The sequence below is a fragment of the Scyliorhinus torazame genome, chromosome 15 (genome assembly GCF_047496885.1).
Source record: "Scyliorhinus torazame isolate Kashiwa2021f chromosome 15, sScyTor2.1, whole genome shotgun sequence".
Lineage (NCBI taxonomy): Eukaryota > Metazoa > Chordata > Chondrichthyes > Carcharhiniformes > Scyliorhinidae > Scyliorhinus > Scyliorhinus torazame.
In genome coordinates, this window is record NC_092721.1 from 80,483,840 (window position 1) to 80,496,000 (window position 12,161).

Below are 12,161 nucleotides of genomic sequence, written 5' to 3' on the forward strand. Positions count from 1 at the left end.
ATGAAATCAGGACAAATTCCTTCAGCATGTCCCACATCATTCCTTGTACAGTTTAGCAATCTTAAATAACTCATGAAAGTGCCAAACATGTGCAAAATCTTTGCAACAGTCAGAAATCATTTAGCAACTAATCTGAAAGTAGGTAATGATACTTAGTTCCAACACTGCAGCATTGGGATCAAATCTGTGTTATTCTCGAATTGTCATCATGATTTGCCTACTTCGTATAGATTCCGACTGCACACACTAATATCCTCACACATATGGGGTCCGATGTGACTTGCACCAAAGGTGTCTATGTTGCACAAATGCTCAGTATCTGAATTTTGTACTCTGCCTGTTTTTTAGCAGATTTCCCTATAAATTCAAAGCTAAAACAAATAGAACAGCAAACAATGCAAACTATTGGTGAATAGTGAATAACATTTTGCAGTGTATTTCAGTGTGCTCAATGTTTACAATTAAATCTTGTACACAACATGAAAGCAACTGACTTCTTAAACAATGGAACAATCCATGTACAAAATAATATTAAAAATGTAAAATTTCCAAAAGCATTGAATAACATACAGGGTTCACTTCAAATAGATTTAACAGAAACCATTCTTTCCTTTTCATTAAGAGCATTATTTTGAAAGAAAAACATGCCTATTTCCCACTAAGTATTCTTCGCTAATTGCGCCTTCATTGTCCCCTTAATTATTACTGTTTCTGATTGAGGGATATCTGCCAGAACTATCGTATCGAATGTGGCCTTGAATTTTTCCAAAAATGTGTAGTCTGAATTAAATCTTAATTTGTTTGCCCATAGTATCACGCTGCCTGGTTGACAAAAATAATCAAATGTAGCCAATAAATCATCCAGACAGTCATGATGGTAAACAACATCAGCTGCTAAGACGTAGTCATAATGATGAACAGATTGAGGAAAGCTTTTATCTAAATCCGCATTCCAAACCAACTCCTTAACCTGGGGTTGATGCTTGCTTCTCCATCGTGTGTTTCTCATAAGATTACTTTGCAAGTTTCCAACAGCACAAGTGAGATCTGTACTAGTTACATAAGCGCCTGAGAGAAAAGACATAAGTAATCAGATGTACAGGTGCATACAAAATCAGTCTGTTCAATGAATGATATTAAATTGTCACTCTATATTGTAAGTTAATTACGTTGCATTGAAAAAAATAGTGTGCATATGACTTCAGTTTAGCTAGAGGGCCTGTGTAAGTCAGTAAATACACATGTAAAATTTAAAATTTTCTTTCAATCAAAATTCTTAATTAAGTGGGCGGCGCAGTGGCTAGCACTGCTGCCTACGGCGCCGAGGACCCGGGTTCGATCCTGGCCCCGGGTCACTGTCCTGTGGAGTTTGCACATTCTCCCTGTGATTGCATGGGTCTCACCCCCACAACCCAAAGATGTGCAGGTTAGGTGGTTTGGCCACACTAAGTTGCCCCTTAATTGGAGTAAGTGCCTTTACAGCACTGCCTATGTTTAAATCTCTATCTCTCTCGCCTTCTCCACTGTTAGAGCCTCTCCCAAAAAGTTCCTCTGATGTCAGCTTTTTTCACACATGTTCCTCTGATGTCAGCTTTTTTAACACCCATGCTCCCCCTAAACTCCTGTGCCTCAAGATCATTCCTTCTCTAAGATCCTCCCGAAGAACTCCTTTGTCCAAGTTTTTGATTGCTGCAGCTTTGGTCGGGTGCCCATTCCCAGAAACCCCTTGGAATAGTTTTCTACATTAAAGGCGCTATGTAAATACAAGTTGTCATTGCAAAGCTGAAAACAAGAAGAAAAATATAAATACCTAGTAAGCCAGCCACAATAGACACCAGTCCTGTTCCAGCGCCTAGTTCTATTACATTTTTGTCATTAAGGTTGAATTCCGTCCAGTGGTTTTCTAGAAAATGGCACAACTCAACTGCCTGTGGAAAGAAACAATTATAACCCCTGGTCGATATTTAAATATATTTAGTATATACTAATATTTTCCTGAGCAACTTAAAGAATTCATGTATTTTTTCCATGTAAGATGGTAATGAAATTCAGAGACATCAGAGCTCGAGTTAGCCTCTTGTCAAGGATCTGAAACTACATTGTTATAGTTGGAAAAACAAAACTGAATGGGAAATGCTGACAGAAAAATCTGAGAGAAGAGGGTATGGTCAGTGACTGACTATAGTCCTTGACTGAGACCGCTGAGGTCCCAAGATACTGAGCGGGTTGTACTTGAGACTGCCCAAACCCAACTAATAGTCCCGCTGTGTTACCAGCAGGAGGTTAGGTGAAAATAAATATGAAAAATTAGAGGGGAGGCAGTGGCATATTGGTATTGTCGCTGGACTAGTAATCCAAACACCCGGGTAATGGTCTGGGGCCTGGGTTCAAATCTCACCACTGCAGGTGATGGAATTTAAACTCAATAATATAAATAAAATTAAAAGTCTAATGATAACCATGAAACCATTGTCAATTGTCGTAAAAACTCATCTGATTCATTAATCCCCTTTAGGGGATTGTCTGACCTACCTGTGACTCCAGATCCACAGCAATGTGGTTGACTCTTAGCTGCCCCCTGAAGGGCAATTAGGGCAATAAATATGACTCCCATGAACAATATTTTTTTGAAAATGCAGGAAACATTGCAGGTCAAAGAACCTTTGTGGTGAAAAACAGGGTTAACATTTCAGGTCATGACGATCTCTTATCAGAACTTGGAAAAGGTAAAACAGTTTTGAGCAAGTGAAATTAAATTTTCTTTACTCATTACCCCTTTTACTTTCCATATCGTAGACATTCACTTTCATTTTTCCTACCTGTTTTTCTCCCATTTTACTTGCTCAAAACAATTTTTATTTTTCCTGTTCTGATGAAGGATCATCATAACCTGAAATGTTTACTTCATTTTTCTCCATGGATGCTGTCTGACCTGCTGAATATTTCCAGCATTTCTAATTCAAATTTCCAGCAATTGCAGTATTTTGCTTTTGTGGAGCTGCAATGACTCCATATCTAATTTATCAGATATGAAGTGAATATCAGTTTTAAAGTTGAATGCATTAGGTAGCTCAAGGGAAGGCATCTTTAACTTAGTATATAGTAAAGAATAAAATGTGTACATTATTGTAACACTTTCACAGTGATTGCTAGTAATTTACCTGTTTTATGTCAAATCTCTCTATTGAAGACATGGAGAATAACTTGGTGGAACATAGTTAATTCAGTAACTGGAGCAGTGATAAGTTCTTTGTTTAAGCTGCAGAACTCAAAAGCTTTTATCTCAGTATTGGGAAGGACAAAATACACTATTGGTACTAGGGGCTCTAAGATATGATTATGAAAATTGTTACTGAATCCATATAGAATATCTGGCATGAAATCCAAAATATAACAATGGCAAATACAAATACTTGGTATTGTTCTTATTAGCCTTAGTTTTATTAGCTCTAATTCTGTCACCTTTGCTCACGAGTCGCCAGGTATCTTTCTGATACCGCCACGTGGTTCAAGCACAAGTAATGATTAATAATACAGCACACCGCTTAGTAAAAGTTAAATCAACGATCATTTATTATATACAGCAATAAATACTTATACAACAATACTACCTCTAGACTATTACCTACCACTAAAGGCCAATACTTAACTTTGGTGATGGCCCACCAGGTCAGGGAAACGAATCGCTTATCGAATTGGGGTCTGGCCTGCGGGATTCAAAAAGGCTGGTACGGGTCGATAGTCTGGAACACCTCTCTGGTAGCGATCGCTGGAGTAACACTTACTTGTTTCTTCGTCGAAGCGTCTCGAAGGTTGCGAGTAGGAGAAGAAGGGAGAGAAGGGTCGATCTGAACTTGGCCCCTATCTTTATAGTTCCCAGGGGCTTCCCGCCTCTCGGGGCAGACCTTGACCCTGGTCCCAAGTGATTGGACTTGGTCCCAATCACTGGGTTCGATATGCTCCAATAATGGGGCGATTCCTTGATCGGGGGGTGGTCGTTCACCTTTCTTTGTCTCGGCCACTGCTGGCGCCGAGAGGTCTGGATCGGCTTTCAATTGCTAATTTGTAGCAATTGTTCCCGGGGATAGCCGATTAAACTGCAGACGGCTGGGTTGATGTGCTGCTAATGGTTGTAGGTATCGGTCTGGGCCGACTTCCCCAGAGCCGAATACACTGCTCTGCCTGCAGCTGTCCGTTTTGAATCCTGTTGGTTGATTTTCCCATCAGCCTTTTTCGTTCGCCATTTTAGATCGGGGTTTGGCCAAATACTCGGGAATCAGCCATTTTAGGTGGCTACATTTCCTCCTTGTGATCCTAACGCAAAGCGTGAAGGATCACATAAATTTGTTCTTTCCGTTCCCTGACCGGGGGGGGGGGGGGACACCTCCTATGGCCACTGCTCTGGCCCTAGCTATGCACAAAATTTTTTTACCTAAACAATTCTAAGGGCGCTATGTCAGGCAGGGGCATGCATTTACAAAATAAAAAACTTGGAACCTCTAATTTTACCTAAATACACTATACTCACTAAACATTGCATTATCCTATCTTCCTAAAACATACAACAACAATCACAACATTTAATATACTCTTTCCTGGCTTGGCAGTCAAGCTCAGGATCATACTTTTTTTTTTGTTCATGAAAAGTTTTGTACATCTTTTTATTTACAGTAAAAACGCAAGTGCATGTTCTTTATTATTGTGTTATAGGTCGCGGGGGTCAGGGGTCTGGTCATAACAGAATATAGGGGATCGGATCCGATATACCGGGGTTCAAGCGCGGTACGCTCTCCTTCTCCATTTGAGGAGGCGCATAGTCTGCACTACACAGCAGAGTATCGCCAACGCTAACAGTGCTTCAATCACGTAGGACAGGGAGTACCAGGTTATGAACCTGGCACACCAGGAAGATGCAGTGTCGCTGGTGACTGGGCTTTGGGTACTGCGGGGCATTAACGGCAGGGAGGTTTGAAGTAATGGGGTCCGCGTTCCCGCGCAACCAAATGTTCATCAAAAGAGTGTTGAGCATGATGAAAGAAGTCCTCCTGGCTGTCCTCTTTCCTTTTCCTTCTTGTGTCCTTTTGTTTTCTCCGGTCCTGGAGCCTCTGGAGTTCTGTGAAAACAAGCATAGTAGCTATAACTACCTTGGTTTAATATCCGGTGTGTTTGTGTGTCTGTCCTTTTGGGGCCAATTATACCCTTATAATTGGTCACTATGTGTGACTCCCTCATTTTTTTTCCTCAAAACAAATGTTAGGACACGGCACACTTCCCAATGACGGACCAGTGCTGATTTACCATCCGAATGTTCCAGTATGTAAATAGCAGATGGCAGCAACCTAAAGGTCGCCTAAACAAATAAAAACTTTTTGAAATGAAACATGCCAAATGAGGTGCGTATGGGCCGCGACGGGTAAGATTTGGATGGAGTCCCCGGGTAGGACGGCTACCAATGCCGTATCTCCCCTACCCGAGCGTGTTTGACCGACGGGGGGGGGGGGTCCCCAGGCAGGGCGGGTCTCACGCCGTTTCTCCACTGCCTGAGCAACCAACAAGAACGGGCAAAAATGTAGTCATTGTGGTGTGGTTGCTACAGTGATTCTCTCCCTTGAATCAGAAGAGCAGTTACGATCAGGCGTCTGGTACCCGACCGGTATCAGCTGAAGTGTCTGTAGACAAGCTAGTTCCACTGAACAAGCATCTGGTCTGTTGACCAGGTATCTGCAGATAAGTTGGTACCGCTGAACAAGCGGTTGGGAAAAAATTCTCCTGTCGGACGAACAACACAAAACAAACGTACGAACAACATAAAACATCCTGCAGGTTCCATCAGAATACGGGACATCATAAATCACATTTGGGATGGGGTGTAATTAGCATATGGAGGGAGTGCTGAGGTAACGCTGCCATGAGAAGTGGTGGGTAAGCGCTCACAGTGTGCTGGGGCAGCTGGGACCTTGTAGCTGCTGTGGGTGGTGTTCTCTTTCATATCTGGGGGCTAGTCTAGCTGGTGGGGGTCTCCTGCAATCTCGGGCGAAGTGTCCTGGCTGCCCACAGTTGTAACATGACCCCTGGGGCACATAGCTCAGGAGCAGGCTCTCTGGTGCATTGTTCCCTTGGGTGTGGTTCCCTGGGTGGGGGGTCGGGGCTGTTGGTGTCTTTGCCGGTTCGGGGGGCATTTGTGGGCTGATCCCGTTGCTGTTTCAGGGGGGCTTGACATTCTCGTGCGTAATGTCCTAATTGTCTGCAATTGTAACATTCCGGTGGTTTCTGTGGGGGGCTGTTCCTTCCATCGTTTACCCATGCGGGGTTCTGGTGCGTTTTAACTGGATGCATGTCTGCCTGCTCTTCCTCGGGTTCCCTAACTGCGGGTTTGTCTGCTTCTGCCTGCTGTTCTTCAGGATTTTTAACTGTGGGTTTGCTTTGTACAGACTGCTCCGAGGCGCGGGACAATCTTTTTAAAACCCATTTCTCATTGTGGGCTTCCTCTGAGGGGTCACAATTCGTACCGGCTTTTTGTCCTGCCTCTGTGGCATGGGAGATAAGGGTGCGGGTCCATTTGGCCATACTGTCTTGGGACAAATGGGCGCGTTCTAAATTACCGAAAACTGCTGTGAAATGAATCCACAGGCGTCCAGCAAACGCTGTGGGGTGTTCTGACTTCTTCTGCCAACACTTATTGAGGCCATCTACGGGGTCACCCCGGTTATACCCGATCGCATCCAGGATCGCAGTATGCATTTCTGCAAGGGTGCCTCCTCCTACATTCTGTGGGTCGGGAACGGCTGCTGCTACCGATGGGTCTAAACTTAGAACCACGAGCTTTACATGCTCTCTCTCATCCAGGCCGTACATGGTTGCCTGATGTTTGACGGTGGCAAAGAAATGGTGTGGGTCTGAAGCGGGGAGGAACGGTGTGATTTTTGCACACGCGTCCCGTAATTGGGTCACTGTGAGGGGGGTGGAATATAGGAATTCCGCCTCGTCTGATGTGGCTGTGCGGTGGGTTGCTACAGGGTTCACGGAGCCTGAACTACTTGATGTGTGGGGGGTGGGGATGCTTTTCTCCTTTGGGGCTTTCCCTGCGCACATGTTCCTTGAACATATCTCTGCGCTGTTTCCTGCAATTCTTCCCAATCAGGGCCGTCTTCCTGGTCTAAACTTTCCCCAAAGGTTTCTTGGAATCCCTTTTGGACAGAAAGCAGTGATTGCAGGTCTGCATTTTGCTTCCGGCACTTCGCATGGTCTATGGTGCTCTGCCTTTGTTCCGTGGTTGCAGCGTGGAGCGCTCTCAAGGCTGCCTTGAGATCATTACATTGCTTCTGTAGCGTCTCCACCTGCTTCTCTGTCTCTTTCTTTACCAGGACTGCACGCTGCGTGTCCTGATAAGCCTTTTCGTACTGGGACTGGAAACTACTCAAATGCGCCAGACAAGACTGGTGACCCCGTTTGGTGTCAGCCACCTCTTCGTCCTCTGTTGCTAATTTCCACCTCAATTCCAGATTCTCTTTCTCCACCTCGCATACATCGACTTTACTTATACGATGTATGCCCTCTACTTCTTTGCGGAGCATCCTGATGACCTCCTCTGTGCCTCGCAATTGTGCCAGGCAGGACACAATTGCCATCGGCTTGCGAGCTTTTGCTAAGTTCTTTTTATGGATTTCACTCATGTTCTCCCACCAAGTATGCCCTATACTTCCGGGACCTGAGTCGTCATTATTACAGAAATCATTCCACATGGGCCATCCTTTGCCCTTGAGATATTTCCGAATTTCATCTTCCCAAGTGTGGTACTGTCCCACTCTACTTCTGCTGGTCGCTGCGACCGCAAATTCCTCGGGGTTCATGAGGTGTTGCATTGCCTGCATGGCCATCTCTCCTAGCTGCTTGCTTCGGCTGAGGTGGTGTCGTAGATGCGGGTACAGTTTGCGCTAATTTCCGAAAATACAGACTTCCGACAGTTTTGACGCAACAAAAATCTATCAGTTTTACCTTATAGCCCTGTTAGTTTCGCATGCATACACACACTTCCGAATTGTGAATTATTAATCAGAACCGCTTGAACACTTGTGGGTTTTTTTGTTTCCAATTGGATTCTATTCAAATTTCTTGGGTTCTCCCGGAGTGGTTTTCCACTTCTAAATCAGGTCCCGTCAGGATGTTGCCAAAATGTTGCTCTTATTAGCCTTAGTTTTATTAGCTCTAATTCTGTCACCTTTGCTCACGAGTCGCCAGGTATCTTTCTGATACCGCCACGTGGTTCAAGCTCAAGTCATGATTAATAATACAGCACACCGCTTAGTAAAAGTTAAATCAACGATCATTTATTATATACAGCAATAAATACTTATACAACAATACTACCTCTAGACTATTACCTACCACTAAAGGCCAATACTTAACTTTGGTGGTGGCCCACCAGGTCAGGGAAATGACTAGCTTATCGAATTGGGTCGGGCCTGCGGGATTCAAAAAGGCTGGTACAGGTCGATAGTCTGGAACACCTATCTGGTAGAGATCGCTGGAGTAAGACTTACTTGTTCTTTCGTCGAAGGGTCTCGAAGGTTGCGAGTAGGAGAAGAAGGGTCGATCTGAACTTGGCCCCTATCTTTATAGTTCCCAGGGGCTTCCCGCCTCTCGGGGCGGACCTTGACCCTGGTCCCAAGTGATTGGACTTGGTCCCAATTACTGGGTTCGATATGCTCCAATAATGGGGCGATTCCTTGATCGGGGGGTGGTCGTTCACCTTTCTTTGTCTTGGCCACTGCTGGCGCCGAGAGGTCTGGATCGGCATTCAATTGCTAATTTGTAGCAATTGTTCCCGGGGATAGCCGATTAAACTGCAGATGGCTGGGTTGATGTGCTGCTAATGGTCGCAGGTATCGATCTGGGCCGACTTCCCCAGAGCCGAATACACTGTTCTGTCTGCAGCTGTCCGTTTTGAGTCCTGTTGGCTGATTTTCCCATCAGCCTTTTTAGTTCGCCATTTTACATCGGGGTTTGGCCAAATCAGCCATTTTAGGTGGCTACAGTTCCAATTAATTCATGATTAAAGCAATACAGTGTTTGTCATAATACCAAGTGCTGTGCTATTTTGGGCCCTATGTATGAACTGTGGCTCACTGCTGTGTTATATTGTTTGATTGAAACACAGAGGATCCTGAGGGGTCTTGACAGGGTAGTTATGGAAAAGATGTCTCCTCTTGTGGGAGAATCTAGAATTACGAATAATTGTTTTAAAAATAAAGGGTCGCTCATTTAAGGCATGGATGAGATTTTTATTCTCTCCAGGTCACGAGTCTTTGGAACTCTTCCTCGAAAGGCAATGGAAACAGAGGGTGCGATCCTCCGGCCATGCTGCGCCGGAACAGCAGCTCGCCGCGGTGCAGCGTGGCCATTGAAAGCTGGGAGACCCTGCTCCTGGTATCTACCCGGCTCACACCGCCTCGTGAGATTCAGCGCAATCTCGTGAGGCATGGCAAGATGAATCCTGCCCACAATGGGCGGGATCATTTTTTAGAAAATCTGCATATTAGAGTGAGGCGGTAAGCCTTACTCTAATGTGCAGATTCCCAAGTACTCGAGACTTTGGAATTCAATCCCTTCACCTCGGGGACATTGGGTGAGCGCCGTTTGGTACTTGTCCCCACAAACCATTTAGCAAATGTGAAAGCTGACCTACTATTCCTGCAGGAGTGCGGAATACCGCACCTCAGCAACTACAGGCACTGGTCGAGCTGGTGGTCCCACAGGCCATCCATCTGGTCAGGAGGAAACGACTGCCGCTCCTCCGGCCTGGGTATTCTGCTGCGGGGAGGCAACTTCACCATCTCCGACGTTAAGGAGGTGGTGGGCGGGCGCCTCCTCGTAGCAGACGTCAAATACAAAAACACCCCTCTCAGACTTATTAATGTGTACGCCCCGGCCGTAAAAGGTGAGCGGCTGGCAATCCTTCAGCAACTCCCACTGCTGTTGGCCACCTCCACGCCGGTCATCCTGGGTGGTGACTTCAACTGCATCATCAATGTGGCTGGACGATCCGGCAGAGCCGACAGCAAACTAGACGCTAAAACGGTAAAAGACGCCAAGCTGCTCGACGTCTGCAGCAACCCTGCAGACGGAGCGCAGCGTAGATACACATGGTCACGGCCAGACGGGTCCGTCCGCTCCAGGATAGACTTCTTCTTTGTGTCCCGAGCTTTCACGGTCAGGTCCACCGACGTAAGGCCGGTGTTCTTCTCTGACCACTGCCTCCTACTGGCCGACTGCCACCTGAAGGAAGACCAGGGGGTAGGCAGGGGGACATGGAAGCTAAATGTAAAACTGCTGACCCCTGAGAACCTCGAGGAACTCAGGAGGGATTACAAGGGTTGGAGAACCGTGGAACCCCTCTTTGAGGCCCCACATCTCTGGTGGGAAGCAATCAAGGGGAATATCAAGAGGTTTTTCATCCTCAAGGGCGTTCAAAAGGTGAGAGAGAAACGAGGGGTCATGTCCAGGCTCCAGAAAAGTATGCAGAATTTGCTCCAGCTGCAGTCGATGGGGGTGGATGTCAAGGAGGATCTTCAAGAAGTGAAGAGCCAGCAAGCCTCGCTCTACACCTCGGAGGCCTCCAAGGTTATCACCCGTTCCAGAGTCCGCTCCGTGGAGCAGGACGAAAAGTGCTCACGCTTCTTCTTCCAAAAGGTGCACAGAGAGACCTCTGTGATCAGCAGCCTGAAGGAAGAAGATGGCTCTGTAAAGTCATCGCAGTCTGACATCCTGAGGATCAGCCAATCCTTTTATGCCGGACTTATGACCTGAAGCCAACAGATAGCACTGTTTCCCAGACCTTCCTGTCGACTATCACGGAGGTCATAGGCGACAGCGAGCTGGAAAACCTGGACAAACCACTAACTCTGGATGAGCTGACAAAGGCCGTCAAGTCCTTTGAGACGAGTAAAACTCCCGGAAGTGACGGCTTACCGGTTGAGTTGTATTCGGCTCTGTGGGACTGGATAGGCCCAGACCTGCTGGAAGTGTACGAGAGTATGCTTCTGGAAGGCAGCATGTCAGAGTCCATGAGGAAAGGCATCATCACCCTCATCTACAAGCAGAAGGGGGAAAGGGAAGAAATTCGAAATTGGCGACCCATTTCACTGTTGAATGTGGATTACAAAATTCTAGCCAAGGTCATCGCCAATCGGGTCAGGTCTGCTCTGGAGTCGGTGATCCACCCTGACCAGACCTGTGCTGTACCCGGCAGGAAGATCTCTAATAGCCTCGCGCTACTCAGGGATACGATCGCCTACGTGCAGGACAGGAAGGTGGACACCTGCCTCATCAGCCTTGACCAGGAGAAGGCTTTTGACAGAATATCGCACACCTACATGATGGATGTGCTCTCCAAAATGGGGTTTGGGGAGGGAATTCGCAATTGGATCAAACTGCTCTACACAAACATCTATAGCGAAGTCTCAATCAATGGGTGGGAATCAGAAAAGTTCCAGATCAAATCCGGAGTCAGGCAGGACTGCCCTCTCTCCTCTGCCCTTTTTGTGTGCTGCATAGAACCTTTTGCCGAGTCCATCAGGAAGGATCCGGGTATAAGAGGAGTGACGATCCCAGGCAGTGGAGGCACACAAGTCAAGGCCTCCCTGTACATGGACGACGTTGCCATCTTCTGCTCGGATCCTGCGTCTGTACGCAGGCTCTTGACCACCTGCGACCAGTTTGAACTGGCCTCGGGAGCCAAGGTAAACCGTGGCAAGAGCGAGGCCATGTTCTTTGGGAACTGGGCCGACCGGTCCTTTGTCCCCTTCACTGTCAGGTCAGATTACCTGAAGGTGCTGGGGATATGGTTCGGAGCTGCTGGGGCGTGCACCAAAACCTGGGAGGAGCGCATTGCAAAGGCAAGGCAGAAACTGGGCTGGTGGGAGCAACGCTCCCTCTCCATTGCGGGCAAAACCCTGGTCATCAGGTGTGAGGTACTCTCGGTGCTACTGCACGTGGCGAAGGTCTGGCCCATAACCCGACCCTACGCCGCAGCAGTCACCCGAGCCATCTTCAAATTCATCTGGCGATCCAAGATGGACCGTGTCCGAAGAGACACCATGTACAAACCTCTGGAGAAGGGAGGGCGGAACGTACCCAACGCCTCCTTCATCCTGTTGGCCACC

General features: G+C 46.8%; 1 protein-coding gene across 1 annotated transcript in view; it reads right to left on the minus strand.

Moving 5' to 3' along the window:
- Nucleotides 1-479: 479 nt before the first annotated feature.
- The window catches only part of LOC140391410 (protein-lysine methyltransferase METTL21C-like), a 58,615-nt gene continuing 46,933 nt past the window's right edge, over nt 480-12,161 (minus strand). Inside the window, exons 4-5 of the mRNA XM_072475944.1 lie at nt 1,811-1,928; nt 480-1,068 (exon numbers count right to left, since the gene is read on the minus strand). Of these exons, the coding sequence (XP_072332045.1) occupies nt 659-1,068; nt 1,811-1,928 (528 nt within the window). The 3' untranslated portion in view covers nt 480-658. The remainder of the gene's footprint in view (nt 1,069-1,810; nt 1,929-12,161) is intronic.